At 42.7% G+C, this 27,204-nt stretch overlaps 1 protein-coding gene across 2 annotated transcripts; it reads left to right on the forward strand.

Moving 5' to 3' along the window:
• Positions 1-146: 146 nt before the first annotated feature.
• On the forward strand, positions 147-26,901 carry LOC148424354 (adhesion G protein-coupled receptor G1-like). Of its 2 annotated transcripts, none has more exons than XM_088412723.1 (15): positions 147-697; positions 14,876-14,948; positions 15,868-16,127; positions 17,605-17,791; positions 17,875-17,920; positions 18,047-18,140; positions 19,181-19,303; positions 19,393-19,509; positions 19,597-19,639; positions 20,427-20,533; positions 21,720-21,835; positions 21,910-22,172; positions 22,257-22,356; positions 23,274-23,548; positions 24,847-26,901. In XM_088412723.1, the coding sequence occupies exons 2-15, from the start codon at positions 14,885-14,887 to the stop codon at positions 24,996-24,998; spliced, it is 1,947 nt and encodes a 648-aa protein (XP_088268849.1). In that variant the 5' UTR covers positions 147-697; positions 14,876-14,884; the 3' UTR covers positions 24,999-26,901. The 2 variants fall into 2 exon arrangements, with proteins under 2 accessions (XP_088268849.1, XP_088268850.1); XM_088412724.1 differs by lacking the exon at positions 147-697 and adding an exon at positions 3,621-3,863.
• Positions 26,902-27,204: the final 303 nt, after the last annotated feature.

Here is a 27,204-nt window from a genome sequence, read left to right on the forward strand (position 1 = left end):
AATTAAGTCGCACACGGAAGTACAAAGAAGTAGCCAGTGGGCGCGTCCTTCAAAATAATTACACCATCACGCTTAAGCGATCATTCAAATTCATTTAATCAGCATTTCAATAATATTTCATTTGATTATAACTTTGATACACCTTAGAAAGTTGTCTTCATGTACAGGAGACGTCCGTACCGTTCAACGTTCACCGCGTAGATTACGTTTTATTGTGACAGCTGTAACCGGAACCTCCTATGTATATGAAAGAATACACAACAATGAGCGGCTCCACCTTTACACCTCGCACTCGCTGATAAGACTGACACCGGACCCGTGGAGTTATTCCATGTGAGCGGCCACTTACACAATTTATTCGGTCTCCGTGTTTCTATTCCAGAAAACGCCTACAAAATAGAACACTTTTTAAAACATATATACAAATACGAAAGAGAACAACAGGTGGACTCGAGTCGAGACCCTGCTTTCCTAATTTCTCCCTCAAACCTGCTCCAGCTTGTCGGATGGACTGAATCATCATCGGAGGCGGGAGAACGCCACAATCCAAGCCGGTTTAACGTCACCAATTTCGGACTACTTTTTCTTTTCCCGACGGAACTAATTGCTTCAACATTTCGAGTTCTTCGACCGTTTTTTCACTGTTTGGTGGTTTCAAAACTCCGTGGAGTCCACGAGGTTGACTGCTGACTGCCAGGTAAGACATTTGAAGACTATATTTTTTTTAAATATCACTTGTTTACGGAATGGAAACCAGAATGGCCGTGCGATATTTTTGCAACATGAAATGGATATTCTGTTATTTTTATACGGTAATGTAATAGGCTATGTGTTATTGGCATAATGTTTTTTTTTTTTAGTTTTTGAATCCCTCGCTCATATGTTTTGGTTCATATTTTGTAAAGATTCGATTCATAACGACAGGTTTTGCAAACTGAGGGTGGAGGGCCCAAATTGGTCCACTACCTACTCTCAGCTATGTTTTTAATGGCCTATGGATTGGTGGATATTAATTGTTGAAATATCCCCCCAAATTATGTTCACCAAACACTTATCCAATATCAAAATCATTTTACAGCTTTGTCCTTGAAATAAATGACTTAGTCTTATTTTAGAAAGAATGTATGGAAAGTGCATGCGGGCTAGCGTTGAAAGTCTTTAAAACATCATATTATTTATTGTAATTTTATAACTTTTTTGGGGTCAACAATACACAGGCATTCATTTATTTAAAATACATATATCACAAACACCATTTTAGCACTATTTAGGTAGTTACTGCACATTATGTTGAGCAGCTAGTTTTTTGCAGCTGATGGTGTGCATTTCAGCAAGCACGTTTTCATTACGTTTCACACAAAAAAAATGACTGTTCGCTGTTATTTACAGTACATTATTAGGGTATGCATTAGATACTTGAACCAAATTTCCTACTGAAAAGTTTTGGGAAACCCTGAATTACCATAAGTGTGACAATAATAGCGCTTTTTTTTTCCCTTCAAATGATGTGGGTGTACATAAAAAGGAAGGCACTTGACTTTCATGTAAGCGAGCTGTGGTTTCCTCACATCTTGCCAGGGGCATAATCAAAGGTTTTCACTTGGTGTGATGCGCTGAGGGTGTGAAATGTCCGCCCCTTTAAACTTGCACGAAAATGTCTGTTCAATGAGAATCAAGAGATTAGCGCCTGTTTTTGCAACACATAGAGGTGAAGTCAATTAAAAAAAACAACAACTTTACAATAATATGTCTTATGTGACCCATCCAGTCATAGCAAAGCATTCTGACTAATATTGTGTTTGTGAAATATGAATTAAGTTTCATAACGCTCGTTTTTATGAGTTTTTACATGTTGACATTTGTTGTTGACTTACAATGATGTCACAGTTTTTGGGTAATAACCAATCACAACGCTAGCCAGCAAGTTGAACATATTTTATTGTTTTTACTGATCTTCTTACATTAAGGTTTTTTTTTTTGTTTTTTTTTAATTAATTTCTTTTTTACATTTTAGTTAATGGTGGTTGGATTTTTTTTGTACTTGTGTACAGATAAACCTTAAAGATTTTTGTCAATTAGTTGACGAATCAGATTTTTTGTTTTGAATTCATCCCTTTATTTAAAAAATAACAGAAAATGTAAAAAATGCACTAAAGTTTTATGATTTGGTTGTTGGTTTGGACCAAAATACATCAGAAAATTGACAAAAATGACAAACTTTGTTTGTTAAAGTTAAAATAGATGTTTGCAAATTTATTATTTTGCTCTCAGACCAAAGAAATCTGAGACTTTCTGTCGAGAACGTAGAATTCTGAACTACTTTCGGTATCTTAAGGTTGACTTGATTATCAAAAATATTTAGCGAATCATTTGATGTTTGATTAAATCAAATAATTAGGGATGCTTGATACCACTTTTATACCGGTATGACTACTTAACAGCCACCGATTTCTCCTCAAAAAACAATATTCTCTCTGAAAACAATGCCGGACCAAATGTATAAAGGACCCATCTATTCTGATGTGGCATATAACTTAAAAAAATGCCAATTGGCACAATTGATCAAGACAGTGATATGAATTCTTTGTTAGAAGGAACTTACGCGGCACAGAAGCAGTTCAAAGTTTAGCCTACAACATCAATGCAAAGCACCCAGCTGCAACTGCAGCCTCAGCTAACGCGAGCAACAAAGACGCAAAGCTCTTTGCCAAATTACACTTTTGAGAACAGTTTAGCCCCTTTGCAACAAACAGGATAGACAATGATTTATTTTATTATTATTATTTTATTTATCATACCGTTTGCTATCAAATAAATTCCATTTGCAAGCATTTAGGAACAAACACATGGTGCCTCTACCTTTTTTGACTATTTATAGTCATTTTTAGCCTGCTAGTCTTTTCCTTTGAACACTTTGTCTTTTATATGTCAAGATCAAAGGCTCAAAATGGGTCAAATTGACACAGAGGGATTTTAATATTATTCTCCTCTTGATGACCGAAACTACAGTAAAAGTTGCTCCCAGCACTTGGGATTAATACATCAGATCCAACTGCTTTGCAACAATGGTATATTTATTATTGTTATTATTATGATATTATTAACGTATATTTTATTCATATTATATCATTATTATTAATACGGTATGGTTAAAACTGTTCCGATAATCTGGGATGCACATAATGTTGCGCACAGGTTCACTGAAAATACAAAATTTGCATCAGACGTTAGCGCTTGTGATCCGTGCGTAAAATGCAAATAACTGCAACTGCCGTGTGACTCACCGGCCTTTGTGTTGACTCAATTTTGCATAATGAGGACTAGAAAGCCCCCCCGGTGGCCATTTAAAGCGCCTGACCCCGCACCTCAGGGTGTGTGCGTCTGTGCGATTAAGGCTTCATAATATGCCGGCCTTTGTCCGTGTGTATGTTATTGATTGACTCCCGACGCAAACCTTCCACCTGCTCCTCCGATTTCCTCAGCGCACATCCCCACACATGGAGTATCTCCATGGTGATAGCAAGAATGCAACACACACTCGTAGCCCCGGGAGCATTCCGGCCATTTTTTTTTTTTTGCAGGGACTTCACCTTGAGCTTCTTTTCACGCTCATTCCTCCGTTTCCTTACATGAAGAACTCTTTCAAGCGCAGCGTCCCCGCAGGAGCCCAGCTCAGGATATGAGAGGGCCGCAAATCTAACCCGCGTCAAGCTTCGGCGCCGCACCTTGTTTCAAGCGCAACAAAGCCTGCATCTTTATCTTGCACCGGCACAACATTGTTGCATGCTGCATATTTCTCACGCCGATAAAAGAAGTTTCCAGACAAGCGTAATTCTTCTGCTGCCTGCCCACGTGTGAAGGGGGTAAGTGCACAGACATTCTTGGAATAAAGCAATTGGAAAAGCTCACTAAGTGGAACAAGGAGAGGCATTGTGTATGCGAGTGGCGTTTGCCCAATCAATGGGCAAGCGCGTACAGTATTGACAGTATTGACATGGCTTTTGCATGCGTCTTCAGGAAATAATCCTTTCCAGAAGACATACTAATGGTACACCTTCAGTAGTGGTCTCGGATGGAAACATCTCGTAAAAGTATTCCCGTTCGTTTCTGTGGGAAAGATGATTTGAGATACAAACGCCTGGAGTTAGGAGCGCGGTCACGGAACAAAACAACTCGTAAGTCAAGGCAGCGTTCTCGAATGAAAGCGCGCCATTGTTGTTTTGCGCCGTCTGTAGCCACACATCTCCAACAATGTCGGGCGAGTCGGGTGCTTCAGACAATCCGAAGCGGCCGGTGACCTTTGAACCTCATTGACGCGAGCTGTCAGCGCGGATCAGCGGCAGCGAGACAACAGAGTCATTCTTGCGCGCAAACGTGTCCAAAGGACGACGAGATGATCGGAAGGTCTCCGTCGGCGCCGCTCGTGCGTTTCCACGTCACGTAGCGTATGCGCGGCGTGCCAGCCAGGAAATGCAGGCCCGAGTAACGCCACCAGGAAATTCTCAAGCTATGACTGCACGACACATTGTGTCCTGTTTATCGCCTTGATTGGATTTCACCAGATGCAACCTTTCGATAGGCGTATTATATATTATCAAGTTAAGGATAACAAACACGAGTGCGTATATTGGATGAAAAAAGACGCCGTTTCATAAATTGCTTTGAATTTGTCCAAATAGTAACATTTTAATGAGAAGTAAATATTGCAACCTATTTGAATTACATGACAACTCATCGGATGTACCATGGGGGTTTCTAGAACATTTTGGGGGGTGTTCAAGCACCCCTAAATTATCACAGCCTTCATAAAAGTTCAAACATTGTTTTTTGTTTCTTTTGTATGTCCTTTTCATCCTCGCTAAAAAATTTATTAACACAGTATTTTGTTGAAATTTCATTTTTTTTAAGAAAATTGCCTCCCCCACCTCTAAATGGTTTGTTCCGCCCAATCCCTCCCACTGATCCCTGACCAGTTCTTACCAATGATTATGGTTTCTTCCAATGATATAAAGACATTACCGCATGTGAGGATCTAAAAACGTAGCCCGTTAGCTAACAGGAATGTAGCTACATTGTAAATAATGTGAAAACAATTCTTAACATCTTCCACTTGGTATCTTACCAAAATGCTATTATTTTCATCATTATTATTCACATTGTTGAGGGATTGTAAATTTTAGACCACTGTTCATTTTGTTAGGTAGGAGCAGTGGTGTCAAATATTGGGCGTGCGGGCCAGTTCTGGGCCACAAACAAGTTTAGTCTGGCCCGCGAGATGATTTTGTAATGTAAAGTATGAAAATTAGCTGAATGTTTTCAGTGAATGAAAAACTTCAAATATTTCATGATGAATTGTAATTTTAATGTATGATTTTGTACTATTTTGGACAGTATCAAAAAAGAATAAAACATTTTAAGTTGTTGCTTTAAAGTTATATAAATTTACACCATGATTTTATTGGTCCGGATAGATTTTCCTCCATGCGCTGGGTTCGAGCTTGCTGACTTTTTTTTTTTTTCTTGCTCGAAAAGGATCCAGGCGGAGAAGCTACCTGTTATGCCCTCTTCAATATGAACTCATTCAATGCCAGGGACGTATTTTTATGTTATTAAGAAAGTTTTAATACCCTACATATTAAACTGATGCTTAAGTACATTAAGACATTAATTTCCAGATATTTAAGTATTAAATCGATACTTAATGTCTGGACTCTACAACATGAAAATACATTTCTGGTTAAATTCAAGCTAACTGAAAACCAAAAAGCATAACGCTTCGCTTTCGCCTCAATGCTTGTAAGTTGCATTTATGCCACTCGGTTACCACCTGTCGTGGTTTTCTCGTCCTAAATCGTGTTTCCTATCTTCACTTTCCGTGACACGCATTCAATGTTCCGTCCCTCCTTGTCACGAAGACGAAAAAGCTCGGCCCATGGCATGACTCATACACTTACTGAATATGATGCAAGGGCAAAAACAATGCTGAGTGGAAAACACCTTCCGACGGGCCGGGCGCCGAGGTCAGAGTCGCGCGTCTTGTCGCACTCGAACGCTACGCTGCTCATGTTTCGGAATCATTGTGAAAACGCAGACTGGTTTTCTTTCTGCAGACATGCATAAGCTGGGAAGTGAAAGCGGTGGGGGTGGTCGGGGGAGGGGGGGGGCAGATTCTTTGGCTGAAAGGTCCACTAACAATAGCGTGTGCCTGTGTCTTTGTGTGTGCTTTGCTTTGCTGTTGGGGGGGTGTGCGTGTGCGTACATGCACGGGTGTGTGTTTGTTGCTGTGTCTTTGTGCGTGTGTTGTGTCAGTCTTTGTGATAATATGTGTGTTTGTCTGTTTCTAGTGGTCATTGTGCATTTGTGTGTTGTGTTTGTGCATGTGTAGATGTATTTGTGTGTGTTGTCCTTTTCATTGTGTATGTCTTTGTGGTTATGTCTTTGCACATGTGTGTCTTTGTGGTTGTCGGTGTATGTGTGTGTGTGTATGTGTGTGGTTGTTTTTCTGCGCTTGTGTGTTTCATACTTGCGTCTTTCTGCATATGTCTTTGAGATTCTTGCCCGGGAGTCTTCGCAGTTTGTGCATGGTCTTGTGTGTCTCATTTTGCAGTCAATTGTGTGTCTTTGTGCATGTCTTTGTGTGCACAGTCTTGTGTGTCTGTCATTGTGGGTATGTGTGTAGTTTTTCTGTGCTTATGTGTTTTATACTTGTGTCTTTATGCACACGTCTGAGATTTGTGTCTAGGAGTCTTAATTGTGTGTCTTTGATCTCGTGTGTCTGTCATAGTGCATTGATGTGTGTGTGTGTCTTTGCACATATATGTCTTGGTGGTGTGTGTCGGTGTTTGTGCTTGTGAGTCTTTGTGTATTTGTATTTGTCATTTTATGTGTGTGTTGGAGTGTTATAGGTTGTTTTTGTGGCAGTGTGTGTCTGTGTGTTTTGTCTTTGTAGTTGTGTATGTATATTTGTGGTTATGGATGTCTTTGTGCATGTGTGCATGTTATTTTGGCTGCGTCATTGTGCGCGTATATGTCTTTGTGGTTGTTTCTCTGTGAGTTTGTGTACGTCTCTGTCACGGGGGAGTACGGCGGTTGAGGAGGCCGGCATGGTTGCAGAGGAGGAGGACCCAAAAGCAGGGGAGCGTCGGGACAGGGGGTTGATTAAATCCATTTATTTATAAACGAACGGGAACAAAAGCGAGAAAAACAGGACGGCAAAAAACTCGAACTAAGGGCGCAGGCAGGCTGGCAAAACAGAAAGCAAAACACTATGGACAGGCTGGCAGGAAAACACGGAGCTGAGGGACTCGGGGCAAGACGGGACTACGAGACAACAATACGATAGAGACAATATGACATGACGTGACAGAGACAATGATCCGACACGGGCTGTAACAGACACTAGGCTTAAATACATTCACAAACTAATCAAACTAACACATGGCAGCTGGGCAGGGACAACAGGCAAAGGGAGCAGATTGGAGGACACGAGGCGCAGGTAACAGACAGGTGGACTAAATCAAAACTAACGCAGGCAGACGCGACAGGGGCAGAAACCGGAACTATAAACGTAAACAGAAACAGAACCCCTCAAAATAAACCCACAACCCAACAAACCATGACAGAACCCCCCTCTCAAGGGACGGATCCCAGACGTCCCAAAACAAACCGACAAGCAAACAAAACCGAGGCAGGGTGGGCGGAAGGGGGACCGGAGGAGGGCACAGGAGAAAAACAAAAACAGTCCAAAGGCACCCCTGGTGCCAAACGGGATGCACCCGAGGGGGAAAGTCCAGAGGACGACCCGGTCGCCAGAGCGAGTCAGGCGGGCGACCCGGTCGCCAGACGAAAGGTGCCCTGCGGGGCGAGTCAGGTGGGCGGCCCGGACGCCAGACAAGAGGCGCCCGGCGAGGCGAATCAGGCGGGCGGCCAGGACGCCAGAGCAGATGTGCCCGGCGGGCCGAGTCAGGTGGGCGACCTGGGCGCCCGATGGCGAACAGCAAGCCACCCCAGGTAGGCTTGTATCCCGGTTGCCCCTGAAGATCGGCAGGCGGGGCGTCAGGCGAGAGCGGAGACGTCAGCAGGGCGGCGTCAGGCGAGAGCGGAGGCGTCGGCTGGACGCAGTCAGGCCAGAGCGGAGGCGTCGGCTGGACGCAGTCAGGCCAGAGCGGAGGCGTCGGCTGGACGCAGTCAGGCCAGAGCGGAGGCGTCGGCTGGACGCCGTCAGGCCGGTGCGGAGGCGTCGGCTGGACGCCGTCAGGCCGGTGCGGAGGCGTCGGCTGGACGCCGTCAGGCAGGTGCGGAGGCGTCGTCGGGGTGCCATCAGGGAACAGCCACTGGGTGCAGGCCACAGACACGAGTGAGAGCACGAGACTGACCTGGGACAGGGGCGACCACGGGGGACCGTCTGGCATCTCTGTCGTCGGCGGCAATGGTGGCATGGCTGACAGCTCAGGCGACTGCGGCTGCCGCGCCGAGGCTGGCGGCTCAGGAGGCTGTGGCAGCGGCGCAGAGGCTGGCGGCTCAGGAGGCTGAGGCGCCGTGGCTGGTGGCTCAACAGGCTGAGGCTGCGGCGCCGTGGCTGGTGGCTCAGGAGGCTGAGGCAGCGGCGCAGAGGCTGGCGGCTCAGGAGGCTGAGGCGCCGTGGCTGGTGGCTCAACAGGCTGAGGCTGCGGCACCGTGGCTGGCAGCACTGGGAACGGCAGGCTGGACAGAGACAGCCACTGGGGGCCAATCAGAAACGGCGGGGATGCTAGGAGACTGACTTGGGATGACTGAGGCAGACGGGCGACTGGCTTTGGAGTCAGACGGGCGACTGGCTTTGGAGTCAGACGGGCGACTGGCTTTGGAGTCAGACGGGCGACTGGCTTTGGAGTCAGACGGGCGACTGGCTTTGGAGTCAGACGGGCGACTGGCTTTGGAGTCAGACGGGCGACTGGCTTTGGAGGCAGACGGGCGACTGGCTTGGGAGGCAGACGGGCGACTGGCTTGGGAGGCAGACGGGCGACTGGCTTGGGAGGCAGACGGGCGACTGGCTTGGGAGGCAGACGGGCGACTGGCTTGGGAGGCAGACGGGCGACTGGCTTGGGAGGCAGACGGGCGACTGGCTTGGGAGGCAGACGGGCGACTGGCTTGGGAGGCAGACGGGCGACTGGCTTGGGAGGCAGACGGGCGACTGGCTTGGGAGGCAGACGGGCAGGGTTCACAGAGCCTGGGGTCCGGCTCGCAGGGTGCACAGAGGCCGGGGTCCGGCTCGCAGGGTGCACAGAGGCCGGGGTCCGGCTCGCAGGGTGCACAGAGGCCGGGGTCCGGCTCGCAGGGTGCACAGAGGCCGGGCGCCGGCTCGCAGGGGTCACAGAGGCCGGGGTCCGGCTCGCAGGGGTCACAGAGGCCGGGGTCCGGCTCGCAGGGGTCACAGAGGCCGGGGACCGGCTCGCAGGGGTCACAGAGGCAGGGGACCGGCTCGCAGGGGTCACAGAGGCCGGGCGCCGGCTCGCAGGGGTCACAGAGGCCGGGCGCCGGCTCGCAGGGGTCACAGAGGCCGGGGACCGGCTCGCAGGGGTCACAGAGGCCGGGGACCGGCTCGCAGGGGTCACAGAGGCCGGGCGCCGGCTCGCAGGGGTCACAGAGGCCGGGCGCCGGCTCGCAGGGGTCACAGAGGCCGGGCGCCGGCTCGCAGGGTTCGCAGAGGCCGGGGACCGGCTCGCAGGGTTCGCAGAGGCCGGGGACCGGCTCGCAGGGTTCGCAGAGGCCGGGCGCCGGCTCGCTGGGACAGGGGCGGTCTGCCGCCTTGGCGCTGGGACAGGGACGGTCTGCCGCCTTGGCGCTGGGACAGGGGCGGGTAACCGCCTTGGCGCTGGGACAGGGGCGGGTAGCCGCCTTGGCGCTGGAACAGGGACGGTCTGCCGCCTTGGCGCAGGGACAGGTAGCCGCCTTGGCGCAGGGACAGGTAGCCGCCTTGGCGCAGGGACAGGTAGCCGCCTTGGCGCAGGGACAGGTAGCCGCCTTGGCGCAGGGACAGGTAGCCGCCTTGGCGCAGGGACAGGTAGCCGCCTTGGCGCTGGGACAGGGGCGGGTGCCGCTTCAGCCCGCCGGCAGGAAGTTTGGGGAACAGAGACCGGTGGTACAGACGCGACAGGAGCTTGGGACAGGGTGCAAGAAGAGGGTGGTACAGGACAGGAGGAAGTAGGCAGGGCGCGGCAAGAGGGGGACACAGAGACAGGAGGGAACGGATCGGAAGGCTGAACAGATGGGTTCTGGTGGTCACTGGGGCGGTGGCCTTTTCGCGGGCCCCTCCACCGGCGGCCACGAAATGCCAACCGGGAGCCCACGAAAAGGTCACGGTCAAATGGGGGCTCTGAATCTGAGTCTTCGGACGGACTGTAAAATGACTGGCTGGACGGAAAATCAAAATCTGAATCAAAATCATAAGAGGTGCACGGGCTCGAATACGGAATATGATAAAAAGTGTCGAAGGAAGAGGGACGCGGGTAAACAAAATCCGGACCGGTACTGGAACGAAACGTGACGAAAGGAGGGCAATCCTCGATATCGGAAAAATCTGAGTCCAACGTACAGTAAGGTGCGCGAACAGGAGAGGAAGGGTGATCGGGTGTGCGGACAGAAGGTGAACTACGCAAATCAGAAAAATCGGAACTACAAAAAACGTGCGGGGACAGAATCGTGTCGTATGGGAGGTCGGAGGAACACGAGGGAAACGCGGAAGTAACAGACGCGGGGGGCGGATCAGAAGCGGGGACAGACGCGGACTCGGAGGGGAGAAACACGGAAGAAAAAACAAGAGGTCTCACACTGGGGGAACGGGGCTGACCGGCGGGCTGAGAACGGATGCGGGCGGGGCGGCGGCGTCGAGTCCGCCGACGCGGACTTCCCGCTGGGTCCTGTGCTGGTCGGATCATTCTGTCACGGGGGAGTACGGCGGTTGAGGAGGCCGGCATGGTTGCAGAGGAGGAGGACCCAAAAGCAGGGGAGCGTCGGGACAGGGGGTTGATTAAATCCATTTATTTATAAACGAACGGGAACAAAAGCGAGAAAAACAGGACGGCAAAAAACTCGAACTAAGGGCGCAGGCAGGCTGGCAAAACAGAAAGCAAAACACTATGGACAGGCTGGCAGGAAAACACGGAGCTGAGGGACTCGGGGCAAGACGGGACTACGAGACAACAATACGATAGAGACAATATGACATGACGTGACAGAGACAATGATCCGACACGGGCTGTAACAGACACTAGGCTTAAATACATTCACAAACTAATCAAACTAACACATGGCAGCTGGGCAGGGACAACAGGCAAAGGGAGCAGATTGGAGGACACGAGGCGCAGGTAACAGACAGGTGGACTAAATCAAAACTAACGCAGGCAGACGCGACAGGGGCAGAAACCGGAACTATAAACGTAAACAGAAACAGAACCCCTCAAAATAAACCCACAACCCAACAAACCATGACAGTCTCATGGTTGTCTGTGGATTTGTCTTTGAGTGTGAGTCTCTGTCCTTCCCCTTGGTTTTTGTGTGTGAGCTTGTATGTGTCTTTGTGTCCGTGCATTCATACATATGTAAATTCTTATTTATCTGTCTTGCTCATTTATGGTGCATGTGTGTTGTTTTATGGTTGTTTTGTAATTGTCCTTTTTTAAAATATATTTTTTATGATGTGTGTATGTGTGTCTTCGTGGTTGTCTGTCCCTGTGTTTCTTGTGTGTCTTTGAGATTGTGTTTGTGCATGTGTTTCTTGAGTGTCTTTGAGATTGCGTTAATGCGTGATCTTGTTTGTTTTTTTTTATCTTGTGTCTTTATGCAATCAAGCGTCTTTGTGCATAGTTAGACAATCAATTAATTTCAAGTCCAAAAATTGGACTTGAAACACCCCTGCGGTTCCGGTCCGCTTGCCCATCATGCCGCCTCAGCAAGTTGTTCGAAGAGAAGGATGGCACGCATCAATGGTGAATTACACAATGGGTTTTTGTGTTTGCGGTTGGTCACACATACGCACCCTTTTTTTCCTGTGCTATGTGTGTGTAGTGAGCGTGGGAGGCTGCATCTGTACACAGTAGAGTGTTGTGGCCCAGACATTGCTGGCTGTGTGTGCTTTGGCCGGGCTGACACTAATGTGCTACTTTCCTCGGCGCATCCTTTTCATCAGTGTGTACTGTCTCTACTACATCCTAATTGAGGGGAGCAAGAGGACTGCGTGAGTCACAGCTGCCGTCGGTGTGATGTCACGGGTCTCTTTTTTTATCATGTGATTTTGCTTATCGCTTTGGAAGTGCGCCATTTTTAGTATTGCCCTTCAAATCTATCCAGGTTTTGTGTGTGTGTGTGTGTGTAATTCACCATTGATGCTTTTCAAATAAAAAACAAACAAATTTGAACATGAAGTAAGTTATTGCTTAATCGTCAAACTTTTTTTTTTTTTAAAACGCTAAAATGTTTCTCATTGGTTGAGGGGTACTTGGCTGGTACTTGGAAAAAAATGGTTAGAACCGCTGTTTAAAAGTGATACTTATTTAGCCATTTTCACCTGTAAAAAAAAAAAGAAAAAAAGGGTTTCAAGCCCAATTTTTGGACATGAAATTAATTGATAGTCTACAATGTAGGACACTTGATTACTACACTAGTAGTAATTGACTTCCCCTAATCAATAAGTCAAATCTTACAGTATGTTTTACTTTACATGTTCTTGACCTTTTTTAAAAAAAAAAAAAAACTTGGATAGATTTGAAGGGAAAAAAGTGTGACCAACCACAAGCACAAAAACCCATGACCAACCACAAGCACAAAAACCCAACATGTAAAGTAAAACATTCTGTAAAATTTGGCTTTTTGATGAGGGGAAGTCAATTACTACTCGTGTACAGTACTGTGATTTATATTGCGTTGGTGGAAGATGAAATAAGCAAAAAAAAAAACAAAAAAACACCTGTTTTGATCCATCTCAGGTACTGGCCATTTTGCGTCTTGTTTTTGACCGAAAACGACATCACAGATGCTCATGGCTGAGGCAACGACCAATCACGGTGCAGCTTGCTTCAAACGCTTGAAGAGAAATAGGTTCGCTGTGATTGGTCATTACCTTGAGCAACTGCTATGTCATTTTCAGTTGACAACAAGGGACAACATGGCGACCTCCCCAAAAAGGATTGAAATACTTGGCTTTAACTGTCTAATTTACATTCACAAACACAATATCAATCTGAATGTGGTGTGTTGACTGGACTTCCTCTTTAATTCCGTCTGTCCTCTGGCAGCGGACTCCACTTCTCCATTTATCAGGTGTGCCTTTCAGGATACGTGGCTAATGAACAATGAGGCCGTCTGACTGCGGTACCGCCAGTTCCTGCCTTATGATGTCAAGGAGAACAGTTGTGGTTCAGTTTGCCGTCTAAATCATCATCACATGCGATTTCAAAAGCGTGGCGGGTCCACCGCACCATAGACTTGTTGTGCTTTTTAAAACGTGACTTTCTGGACCGCAAGGCAGTCTGCGATGGATTAACGTGGGGGAAGTGTATACCTGCGGTCGATCGGTCATATTTTGCATGATATTTAATGTGTTTTTGGAAGGGGAAGTTAAACATAAGTAAATTCATGTAACTGTTTCTTTTTTGATGATGTTCCTACAAAAGTAGGCGCTCTAAGGTCTATCACAATCTAAACCCAGATGAATTTTTGTGACAAATAATTGATTCAGGGGGTCAGGTTTTCTGCGGGCATTGGCAATAATGTATTGCAGTGACAGGAACTGTACATTTTCCTTTTCAAATGAAAAGCAAATGAATTTGAACATGAAGTAAGTTATTGCTTAATTGTGTTTTGTGAGTGAGCAGACTAGATGTAGTTCCAAAGTTTAGTAAGTCAAACTTTTTTTTTTTAACCCTAAAATGCTTCTCATTGGTTGAGGGGTACTTGGCTGGTACTTGGGAAAAAAAAGGGTTAGAACCGCTGTCTAAAAGTGATACTGATTTAGCCATTTTCACCTGTAAAAAAAAAGTTGTTTGTAAATAATTTGATCACGTAATTATTCTTTATTGCAACATTTATAAATAAAAACATGTTCTAAGTCACAAAAACCTGTTCTCTGGGCTTGGTCATGTGACCAAATCTGATTGGTTGTGACCTGAGCCCTGAGTATGAGAGGTTATTTTCAGTCGAGAGCACATGGTAAAATATGTTTTTGAAAGTGTTTGATAGACAATATTTACAAATAGGATATTAACCCTTTTTACTTATGAAAAAATGCTGAATCAGTGGATTTTCTTTTTAATATTCCATTCATCCATGAAAATTGGATGGTTAATGGTCACGCCATTAAAGTTTTCATGGGGCAAGGAAACCCATTACCGCCACCTAAGGATCCGGAGTGGAACTGTTCCCAAATACATTACCTCCGTTTTTTCATGACTCCTGCTACATTTCCCTGTGCGGACATCTTTCCATTTGTTCCATTCCATCACTTCCTAAAACGGCTCGTGTCAAGTCTTTCACTCTCAGGGAACAAGAACAGAAACCTGGCAGGGGGTTAAAAATATAAAAGGAAATCGTTAAAGCGTGTGCGTTCAAGTGGAAGAGTGTTTCCATTGATAAGAGCGCACCGTGTGTGTGTTTTGAGCGTGAACTCTTATATTCCTCGATAGCCGCGTCAAGATAAAAAGCAGGCACCAGGATAAGAATCGTATCGTTAAAAAAACGTTATTTTGTCAAACCTGTGCAGCCTCCAGATAAGGACGTGCCGTATTATATACTGTAGGATGTAGGAGGAATTCAGATTCTTTGTCTATGCCATTGTGTGGGGTGCGTGAGCTTTATTCGGTGCAGAATTACACATTGCTCCGTTTTTTTTTTTGCGCTGCAGGTTACTCAAATGGAAGTTCAACTTGCAAAACATCTTGGAAGACTGTTTGTCTTCGTCTTTCTTCTCTCCAAAGGTAAACCCCGCGCTTGTTTTCATTGAGTGACGGTAATGCTTAGCGACATTTGGAAAAGGTCTGCGTGTTGTATGTTTTATGCTAGCTAGCACTTGATTGAAAATTAAAATGAACCAAATCGGAATAAATGATTTTTTTTCTTCTCAGTATGAATGAGCTCTGAATTAAATAAAACAGGTAAAATAATTTGTGTAGGTTTTAAAAAAAAAAATCATATTGCGTATCCAGTGTGTCAAAAGCATTGTTATAGTTACTTCATTATTGCTTTCAACTTAACGTTAGAAATCGCAATAGAAATAAATTCATGAAAATAATACGAAATCTTCATTCTTTGTTTTGAAAACATTAAACGTTTGACTATAAGCCGCACCCTTTTCTCCAAATTTGAGCTCTGTGGCCTATAGTTCAGTGCGGCTTAACTGCCGAGTTTTTTTTTTTTTTTTTTGCAAGCCACCAGGGTACAATCCACCAGTAAAGCAAATTTTATAGCAATTTATCGAAAAAAAAATATGAAATAGAACTAAAAATGTGAATCAATGGCTATGCTCAAAAAGGGTTTTAAAAATATGGCATTACGAATATTTAAAAAAATGTATAAATTGATCCTATGTAAAACTTTGTGATGTATGAATTTGGTATATATATGGTTACATATATGTATGATTGTATATATGAATTATGTGCAATGTGTTTATATGTTCTCTAAAATATTCAATTAAACAAAGGGAGATGCAATGAAGTATTGATTTTGAGTTTGAACTGCTATTTAATTCTGCAGTATTCTGTCGGTGTTATGTTGAAAATATCCAGGCACATGATTAAAAAAAAAGTAAAAAAAAAAAAAAAAAGAGGAACCCTAATATATGAAGGATAAAATGTAAAACTTCTAAGTGTTTACTTGTACCTTTACTTTTGCTAGTATCATGTGACCGAGATCTGCACTTTTGCGGCACCTGGCGGCACGGCAAAAACCCACTTAGCCTGAACTTCGATATCTCGCCCGGCTGCGGTCAAATCAGCATAGCGGCCGACGAGAGCTCCCTGGTCGTCCGCGGGAAGATCTCAGCGCGGTGCACGCGCTCGGGCACGCGGCGGCTCGACCGCCGGGCGCTCGGCTCGGATGGGGGAAGTCGCTTCTGCTTGTACTGGGAGCCGCTGCAGGACCAGTTGAAGTTACAGGTAACCGGACCGGTGGCAATTTGTTTCTGTGCAGATACCGTATTTTCCGCACTATAGGTGCACCTAAAAGCTTTTTTTTTAAAAAAAAGCTGATGGTGCGCCTTATAATCAGGTGCGCCTTATATAAGGAGCAATCTTGAGATTGGGATTCGTAGATGGGGAATAAGTAAACTTGACCTGTTTCTTTTGTGTGTTTACAGTTGAACAAGGTTGCTCATATTGACATTGAGTTATAATGCTATTGAGAGTTTAGAGTTATTTGAGTTGTTATTGTTATTACTTTGAGTATTACTATATTGTGATTGAAAAAGTTGGAAAATATGTCATTAATTGAGGGTGCGCCTTATAATCCGGTGCGCCTTATATATGGAAAAAAATTGAAAATATGTCATTAATTGAGGGTGCACCTTATAATCCGGTGCGCCTTTTAGTGTAGAAAACACGGTAATTAAAAAATGATATTTAAAAAAAATTCTTTTTACTATATCGATTATCATGAACTCATTTTGTGCTATCTATTTTCAGACACTCCCTTGCATGAATATATTAAAAAAAACTGTAAATAACTACAATTATATGAATGTCTGCCGTCTTTAACAGCAAGAGGTTCTGCAGGTGCTGAATTTACCATTGTCCATAACTATAACAAACATGGCCGCTTCCGGAGAAGTGCTACCCCCCATGTCATATCATTTAATGATAACTGGATCAATGGGTGTAATTAAAACATACTGTTGGTCATTAAGGAAACATTCAGTTGCAAGTTTTTGAAATTTACAATCATTTAATTTATTCCTTTTTAATGAAAAACGGTCTAAATATTATACACTGTCCCTTTAAAGACATATAATTATATCTTTGAACTTGAACGCGCCAACTATTTTCAGACACTCCTTTGACCTAATATTTGAATAATAGAATTAAATGGGATTGCATTGGTTAATTAAAAAAAAAAAAAAACAACTACAGAAACGACTTTGATTTTGTTTGTTTGTTTGTATGGCATTGTATGGAATAAAGATTTAGGAAAAAAAAAAAAACTAACTGGTTTGTCAGAATGCTTGAAAAAAACGCTAGATTGTAAATGGTTAATTTTACATTCAAAAATGATGCAGAATCAAAAATATCTTCTTGTAGTCTATTATGCACGGTGCATTTTTTTAATGTAAACATTCACCAGCTGCGCATAAGATTCAGCCAATCAGAAACCTTCATTTCTCCATATTGTGAAGGATTCAACATGCTTTTGTAAACATATTCCGAAACTGTTTAAAAGCACCGTTGTTTTGTTTTCTGTCATCGCATATAACCCAAGTGGGTACATGACTCATTTCACATTTTTTTTTTCCCCAATGACTCATTCCACAATACTTCTTTTTTTCAATAATTAACAACTCACCAGAAGATGCAAATTAGTGAAACCACACATACGCAAAAAAAAAAAAAGCCTCAAAATGCTTGTGGACTGGTGTCTTAGATTGGAGGGAAGAACTTGACCCTTTGTTGGCCCAGCGGCATGCCCGACTCTTGTTGCACGTACTTATCGTGGGTCTCCAACGAGCCCGAGTCCGCCTACGGCATCGCGGACGGGATGATCGAGAACGACGGCACCACCGGCAAAACCCTGACGGCCTACGCTTTCCAGGGGACCCCTGACAAATGCGGTGAGATCATGCCCGCCATCTTGGTCGATCATCATTCCAAACTTTAGTTACATTTCTTAAGTCTTCCTTTTGTGTTTTTGTAGCCAACTTGTGTCCCAAGAAGAGCTCTGGAAACTCCCGAGTCAACATGTAATTTCCTCCCTCTATTCCCTTTTCGTGTGCCCCCGCATTTAAAGTAACATGAATATCAAAAATATTCCAACCAGATTGCAGCAGAAATGACAGCGTGGCATGCATCTGTGTTTATGTTCGCAGGACCGGTCAGGGTTCTTCTTTGGAGAGCCTCTGCTCCCCCAGTTTGGAGGTGGAGCTCAAGGATGATTTCAGAGGCATGGATATCAACTCGCCTGTGAGTCAAACAAGCAAATAAAAAAATCAACTAAGTGCTTGTTGCTTCTGTGAGGAGTAGAAGCCGGAAAACACGCTCATAAAACTCTAATGGCAGGAGAAATTATTACATAGCGCTCACCCGTTGTGGAATGTCGCCATCTAGTGGATGAAATGAAATTGTAAACTACAGTAAGTTAGTCACATGGCAGCTCTTCGATATAGAAACTGAACACATTTTTGTCAGTTTTAGGTGTTCTGTGTGACATTGATATTTTTTAATTCTACACTTAAGCCCCTAATACACGGAGGCATCTCAAAAATTGACGAAATTGGAGCAATTTGAATAATTCCCACTTTTGATAAAAATGCGCTTAAAGTCATCTTTTAATGGTGCGTATTGTCTTCCAATCCCTCGTTTTGATACACTTCAATTACAATTCCAAACTTTTGTCTGCTGGGAAATGAAACTCGAGACCTTAACATTTTTTTCATTTGTCGAACTCTCAAAATTGACTTTCATTCATTGAAAGTTTGTATTTTCATCAATAACTCAAAACTAATATCCATGACATAAGCCTGGTTTTATGAAAATAAATGTGTGTGTGTGTGTGTGTGTGTGTGTGAATACATATGTATTCCTACATATATGTATACGTATATAGGAGTATGTGTAGTTCTATATTTGTGTTAATTAGAATTACTTGAATTCCCACTAAAATTATCGTAAATGTTTATTGAAAATGAGGAAACTTGTCATCACAATTAAAAAGTAAATGTTTATAAGATAATGATCTTTATTTTTATATGTAATCAAAATAATATACATTACTTTATGTCTTTTCTTTTAATTTTTACTGTTTTTTTGGAGCTCTTAAAAATATTTTAATTTTTTTTATTATTTTGGATCTATTTTTTTTCTTTTAAATTGTTTTAAATTACTAATTCATGTTATTGTCTTCTTTTTTTTTCTTCAGGTAAGGACATTTTCAAAGATTTTATTTTCAGCTGTATTTTTTTTTTAATCTCCGTACATCATACATATTTATTGCTGTTTTCCAGCACGTGGAAGGTATAGCTGCCGATTTTAGCACCAGCATCCATCTCCCCCCAGCTTTGAAGCAAGCCGCAAAGAACAACAGCAAAGTTGTGTACGCCTTCTTCAAAAACAACTCCATTTTCCAGGTGGGCGCCAACGATCAGACGCCGCACTAAAACGACGTCGCGACAATATTTTAACATGCGAGCGATGTGGAATTTTTACGCCTTTTCAGGAGGGTCTCAAGAAGGAACGTGTTCTTGATGAGGTGGTGGAAATCTCAGTTGAGAACCAAGTCATCCGGAACCTGGCCCAGCCAATCAGAATTGCCTTCCATCATGATGTCATCCCAGTAGGTTTAGCGTCATTTCAACCATTCTTGAATCAAAAGGAAAATGACAAAAGCTTTTTTTTTTTTTTTTTTCTACCTTCATTCCAGAAAACACATTCAAGGATGTGCGTCTCGTGGGACACGAGAAAAGGTGGGACAAACTTGCGCCATATTTCCTCAAATAACGAGCTGCCTCTCATGTTCGTTAACTTGAGAAATGCTTTGCCTCTTTTCTCTCTTTTCACTTAAAAAAAAAAGAAAATCATTATCAAATGAAGCTAATGCTAGTTTTTATTTATTTTTTTGTGTTTGTATGTTGGCGCAAATGGAACTTATTTCACGATAATCATACAATCAAAATTGTAGATTTAATTCAACTCAGTTTGATTTAATGAAATACAAATTTAGAATCCCGTGAGGTGTTTTTTCTCTACCAGATGCAAATTGTTTTAAAAAAAAAAAGGAAAATCACAAAATGTCAAGGAACAGTACACATGAACACAATTTTACAAATTGAATACATGTTTTGTGTTCATTTTTCATCTTAAAAAGTTTTTTTGTCCATCCTCTTTTTATAATTTACTCACTCCACGAATGAATACATTTAAAAACAAATTTCCCCGCTTGCTGCCACCTGAAAATGACATCCTCCGTGCTCATGGTAACAGCCAATCACGGCTCACTTTTTCGTCATGTGACATTCACAAGCAAAGCTCTGCACATGCGATGTGTGAAAAGTGTGTTTTCAATAGTAACAACTCATTCAATCACCAAGACATATTTATATGTCTATAAAGACATCCAGGTACTGAGTTTTAATATAGTTTATATGATATAATAATATTATTGAAATGCACTCCCCTACTAATTGAGGAAATTCCGTTTTTGATGGTGTCCCCTTGAACGATATCTTGAGTGTGTTTTCCGCGTACGTGCAGATCCACTGAAGGTGAAATGGTCGGTAGACGGCTGCCAGACGCAGCAGAGAGGAGCGAAGCACACGGAATGCCTGTGCGATCACCTGACCTACTTCGCAGTGCTGGTGGTAAGACAGAATAGAATAGAAAAGAATAGAATAGAATAGAATAGAATGGCTTTATTGCAGGGGTGTCCAATCTTTTTGGCACGCACGCCTAACGTTGTCCACAATCAATCCTTTTCGTTCCTTTTTTTAAATAGCATTACGGGCCGTGTGAAAATTTGAAGCTGCGGGCCGCTAAAATTTGGATGACGAGTCGCAAATGGCCCCCGGGCCGTAGTTTGGACACGCCTGCTTTATTGTTGTTGTACACAACGAAATAGGCAACACTGCTCCAATTGGTGCATATTAATTCATTCAATCCCAAAGATTCATTTTATTTTATTTTTATTTATTTATTTATTTATTTTTCCATTCATTTACAGATTTTTTTTATTTATTTCTCCACGTTTTGGGTAAAGGAAAGTCTAAAAATGGCTGGTATTAAATTAGTCAAGCACCGCAGTAATTGATGAATTTAGTATTTGAGTACCCACAGAAATGACCTATTTTAAGTAGTCAATTACAGTTTGCAGTAAATTACTAAAATATTCAATTACCTATTAACATATGTTGTAATCAATTTAGTATTTTAAAACCTAAGGCAATTGATCACTTGTATGACCTTTGTAACAAAATAATCAATTACTAACCCTAGAGAAATTGATTACTGTAACTAATCAATTACTTTAGGGTTAGATTACTTTATGTTCTAAAGTGATCAATTTCTTTACTACTTAATTACATTAGGCAATAAATTACTACAGTAATCAATTACCTTATTACATATGTCGTAATCAATTATTTTAGTACTTTAAAACCTAAGGTAATTGATTAGTTTTAGTACCTTTATAGAGTACTAAAATAATCTATTAATGCTAGAGAAATTATTTACTTTAATACATAGACTAATCAATCACTTTAGGGTTAGATTACTTTATGTACTAAAGTTATCAATTTCTTTAGTAATTAATTCCTTAAGTATATGCCATTTTTTAGACCATTCGTCAGCCAAACCTGCTTGAAGATATTATGAAAAACAACAGAAGTTTGGATGTAAACGTAAAAATATGTCTGTGGGGTTGAATGAGTTCATAATAAAAACAATAAATGGCATAAATAAAGAATCAGTAGAATTGAATAGAAATGGTGATTTCCCCAAGACCGCAGTCCTTATTTTCAACGCGTTCTTGTTTTCCTCTTTCAAAAACAGCAACTGGAGCCTCGGCCGGTGCGCCACCTGCTGGCTCTGACTGCCATTACATCTGTGGGCTGCGCCGTGTCTTTCTTCAGCGGCGTGGCTCTCATAGTCTTCCTCTGCAAGAGAAGGTCATTTTCGCCGCAGGATCCTAAAAGCGCTCGGCGAGGAAGGACGATGACGCCGGATCTGTCCTTTCCGACAGGCGAGCCAAGGATCCGTCCGCTCCGGTCCACCTGGGCTTGGCCGTGTCCCTCACCTTTCTCCACCTGCTCTTCTTCTTCACCGGCGTGCTGGCCAACGTGGAGACGGGCCAGGAGCTGTGCGTCCTGGTGGGCGCCGGCCTTCATTACGCCCTGCTCAGCGCCTTTGCCTGGATGGGCATCGAGGTGTTCCACACCTTCTGGTTGGTCTACGTGGTCTTCAGGCCCTCCCCGAACATCTGCGTGTGGAACCTGCTCGGCTTCGGTCAGCGCGCCTGCGCTCGCTCGCCTCGAGGAATCGCGGAGGAAAACCGGCTTGAATTTTGTTTTTCAACGTTGCGTTTTTCAGTCTTGCCCGCTGTCCCCATCGTTATCCTGGCCGCTGTCGGGGACATCTACGGCCTGAGGGAGGTGACGTCAAGCGAAGACCAAGGCAACCCGTTCCGCATGTAAGTCTCGCCTCAGAAATGGCGAAAAATATGAAATATCATGAATGTATTGTGAAACGGGTCTTCCCTTGGCAGATATTTTCTTTGTGTTCTCATGAGATTAAAACATGGAGAGATTAATTCATGAAAATGATTAATTATTTGATCTATTTAATCTCGTAAATCGTAAGGTTCAGAAATGTCCAAAAATAGGATATACCACGAATGTTTAGTGATATAAGTCGTCGCTTGGAAAATATCTTTATTAGTGCTGTTGTGATGATTTTTTTTTTTTTAAATGAGGGATTAATACATTAATATTTGCAATTAATTGATATATTCAATCTTGTTTTAATCTTACCTTAAAAAATTGAGGAAAACCCTCAACTACAGCTGGGCAATAAATTGAATTAATTTGATCAATTCATCACTTAAAAAACTTTGAAAATGAGTTAAATGATGAAATTGGTGTTTTGCAAAAATGGCTTCCAAGACTTGCTAACAATAGTTAAATACTTTCCTTGTTTTGCCATTTTTCGACCCTCCTTTACCATAACGCTTGAAAATAAACAAATGAATAAAGAAATAATAAATAGCTTGTGTGGAATACCCTGACTCATGAAAAAGACGTAAAACTACGTCTTTGGGATTGAATGAGTTATGACATTTAAGCAGGCTACGCACAAGCTCTGAAATCATTTAAAATCAGTATGTATTCTCATTGTATGAATATTTTGGACATGATTTTTTTTTTTATAAATGAAACCCTTAAATAAATGTCTGTTTCCTGACCTCTTAAAATCCTAATGTTCCGATTTTATTTTTGGGCCATGCGGTCCAGCCCTACCCTCAACCAGAGTTATTTTTTCCTCCGTATTTGATTTAAAGGCGACCCCTTAAGAATTGCTCTCCATCGTTGGTGTTCGTGACTTTTGCAGGTGCTGGATGAAGCCCACTCCCAAGGCCTTGCTGGCTCACCACCTCACCACCACCAGCGTGCTGGCCGCCCTGGTGGCGGCGGGCCTGGTGATGCTCCTCATGGTCTACCGGGAGATCCGCACCCGGGACGAGTGGCGCAACAACCGCGTGGCCTTCCTCAGCATCTGGGGCCTCAGTTGTCTCTTTGGCACCACCTGGGGTCTGGCCTTCCTCCAATTCGGACCTTTGTCAGACGTTATCCTCTTCCTCTCTTGCATCCTCAATTCCTTCCAAGGTATTTCGAAAAGGAGTCCTGGTTCCCTTCGTTTTGGAGATTTCATGGGCGGGCCCGACTAAATATAGCGCGTCAAGAGTCTACATTGTTGGCCAAAGGGAGGGGCCGAAAGTCTCATGATTGAAAATTAACAGGAAATTTTGGTTTGAAGATGCCATTTTTGGGGTTCGTTTCGCCATATGGTTTTGCTTTCGAGGTGAAATTTGGGAGGTATCCATATCACGAGTAGACCCACAAAAAGACGCCGCAAGATGTTATCCAGTGTGGTTTGAAGTGGAGCCGGACACAAAAATCAGCTTGATAATGCCACTCAGCATGTTTTGAAAATCGGCTCCTCCAAGACAGTTTTTCATTGCCAGGCTTTATCGGGAAAAGATACCTCGAGAAGGACAGTATATTTTGAATTTTCACTCATCTTTCAAGGCCGATAGAATATTGTGTGCTATGTCTGTAAATATGTGTGGTATCGTAAGAAAGATTGAATTGCATTCCTTACTTTGAATTGCATGTAGGTAATAGCTTTGTTATATGTGTGGAAACACTGCCATCCGATGGTCAAAGTTATCACTACAGTGCTCAGTTGGCTTTTACAGTGGACCCCCGCCATCCAAAATAATCCGTTCCGGGGTGGGGATTTTTAGGTGAAATTGACGTATGGCGGGCAATAGACCTATGCTCATTAGCTAATGCGTGTAAAACCCTGGGTAAAAATATCAAAATTGGATATACATTTTAGAAATTGGTAACAAAATAGTAAGTGCGACTTACTGTATGTGGAATATACATGGATACAATTAAATACCATAGTAAATAAAAAATTATAGAAAGGGAAAACGAAATTTTACTTACCTTTGAGTGATGTTGACTTGAGCTTCTTCCAACTTTTGAATTAAGCACGAAAATACACAATAAATGACGAGATCAAGTCTTTAGCATGTCGGCATCTTAGTGACACCGTAACGCCGACCAATAGCATCTTCGTGACGCGTTGCAGCGCAGGCAGTTTGACGCAAACAGAAAATCAGAGCGGTTACCTAAAAACGCCTGAAGAGGGAGGCAAAACAACATAAGGTTAGGTGTAGGGTTAGCATTTTTCGATCGTAAAGCAGGAAAAATGCCGTAAAGAGGAGACGAAAAAAATAGTATTCCACTTTGTAACATGAAAAAAACTGAAGCCAGTGACGCCGTAAACCGGGGGTACACTAAGCATTAATCAAAGCACAAAGCAGCCATTTTGGTTTGAAAATTTCAGATTTATTTTGTCAGAAAAAAACAACAAAGGTTTTTGCTTTGCGCAGGCTTCCTGCTGATGCTGCGCTTTTTCATGCTGGACTGGATGCGCAAGCACGCGGCGAGGATCAAAAACTCGGCGGAAAAGGCGTGCGGCGTGCCCGCGTCGCCGTCCACCATCAGTCAGGAACCTCTGGAGCCGCTTTGTTCCAAATCCTGATGCCCTCCCGCTCTACTATTGACCACGCTCACTCAGGTAAATTACGCCCACCCGGAGCCTGGATCCGCTCCTTCCTCCAAGAACACCTAGACCGGTTCTAGATGTACTTTTTTTTTTTTTCTGGAAACGAATGATTAAGCTTTATATCCAGACAGAAGAAAGGTTAGCGCACTGATATACACAGCATTTCTGCTTTGGACATTATAAGCTTTGATTTTTTTTTTTTTTTTTAATTGTGTACAGTTTTTGTGTAGCACTTTAGATGATTTGCGTTTGAAAGACGTTTCAGAAATGCTGTTTTGTTCACTGGCCCACAAAGAGTACGCAGCTACAATATGAATGAAAATGGAGTTGTTTTTCCTGAGATTTGAAACGCAAATTTTGTACTGTATTTTCTCAGATAGTGGCTAGTAATAACTACGATTTTTTTTTTTTTTTTTTTTTTTATCCCTGTGGTGTGAGTGGTCAATCTTTCGGCCCTGTCTTCTTGTGGCGCCATTTTGTTTGTGTGACGTCAAAATGGAGCATATTTAGTTTCGTCAAATGTTCTCATCTCGAATTCTGTTTTGGTAAATTTGCACGTGGCGTTTTTGCGATTGCATTTTTGGCAGCATTTTTTTTTTTTTTGCAGTATGTTTTTTTTTGTACTTGTTTGCTTCTGTTTAGTTTTTTTTGATTGGGCTTTTTTTCAGCATTTTTATGTCGTGTATTTGCATTTGTTGTTTGCTGAAGTTTGTGTGTGTGTTTTTTTTACATTTGTTTCTGTTGTTTTTTGTCATCTTTTTGTCACATTTTTCTTTCATGTGTTTGTAGTTTTTGTTTGCCGTGCTTTTAATGTTGGGTTTTTTTGTTGCATATTTTTTTGCTGCATTTTTCTACATTTGTGTGTTTTTTTTTTTGTTTTGTTTTTTTAGTTGCTCTGTTTGTTTTCCTCATTCCTGTTTTTGTAGTTCTTGATCTTGATCATTTCCCCCCCTTTTGGAGATGATATTTCTTTAAGTTTAATTTCATATTGGCCAGCATGTGGGACAAATGTCCTTTTTGGAATTATTGTATTCATGAGAAATATTCTCAGGGTCACCAAATAGATTGCTTCTAGTTTGTTTTTTTTTCCCCCCTCTTATGTGATAACAGCAAGAATTTGTTGGGAAAAAAATGTTTCTAAAAGGAGTTTTGTTTGGCCACATGAGATTTTCAAGGTAGGTCTGTCCCCCAAAGACATGTTTTTATTTATTTTATTTTTTTAGGTATGGCATCTATTACATCAAAAGCCACTATTTGGGGAAATACAGGACATAGGCCCAAATATGTACATTTTTTTTTTGAATAGGAGGTATTTGATTTGAATTATTAAACGTTTGCCTGGCACAAAATGGAGGCTGAATGTTTTCAAGGAACGATGATCGGTCCACTAAATAGAAACAAAGACTTTGAAAGGACATGTTGTTCGAAATTCCAAACAAACAAGTGTTTCACATGACACGTTACATAACATGAAGTGTTCATCTGCTTTGAATTAACTCTCCTCTTAAAATGACTTCTTTGGTACACACACTCAAAATGTGAGTTTTGTCTAGTTTTTACTGTAAATGTGTGGGGAAAAGTTTTGTTTTGTACATGGAAATGTTTTAAAACCGTTCGATATGAATCGTGATATCCCAAGTAGGTTATGTTGAAAATTCTTGTTTCGACTCGTGACACAAATAGAAGTTGCGAGTGAAATCCCAAATTTACGTTGAATGTGAGCCGCCATCGAGTAATTTCTTAGCTACTTTGCACTTTTGTTTCTGTATTCTAAACCGTATTGCCGTTCGGGTTGTATGTTCTTTTTGTTGTATTTGGGTGTACACAAATGGAAACTAAAAATAAATCATTTTGATGATGAAACGTTCACTCATGAAAATGGCCCTGTCCCAATTCTCTTTCTTGTGAAGTGTAAAAATGATCTTACTTCCTGGAATTGTCAGCGACGTTGCTGACTTGACAGCAACCTCCGGGCGAACTTTATGTTATGTTTACGCTGTACTTTATCGAAAATGTCAACAGGACATTCTGCGATAAAAAACTAAGCCCTAACTTCGGGAGCGCACACAAAATGTTCGCTGAGTCGCCTCGATGTGACCTTAAGAGCGACTTTGAGAACAAAACTGTCCTTGGCTTGATAAGAAGGTGCCGACACCATTTTTTTGCGCCGCCTGTGACACTT

This window comes from Hippichthys cyanospilos, chromosome 4, assembly GCF_059441005.1.
Source record: "Hippichthys cyanospilos isolate Australia breed blue-spotted pipefish chromosome 4, RoL_Hcya_1.0, whole genome shotgun sequence".
NCBI lineage: Eukaryota > Metazoa > Chordata > Actinopteri > Syngnathiformes > Syngnathidae > Hippichthys > Hippichthys cyanospilos.

Excerpts from the sequence above, each read along its gene's own strand:
- LOC148424354 (XM_088412723.1), top strand. The coding sequence starts at position 14,885 with ATGGAAGTTCAACTTGCAAAACATCTTGGAAGACTGTTTGTCTTCGTC. Across the intron at positions 14,949-15,867 it reads CGTCTTTCTTCTCTCCAAAG|TATCATGTGACCGAGATCTG; the intron begins GTAAACCCCGCG and ends TACTTTTGCTAG. Across the intron at positions 18,141-19,180 it reads GCATGGATATCAACTCGCCT|CACGTGGAAGGTATAGCTGC; the intron begins GTGAGTCAAACA and ends GCTGTTTTCCAG.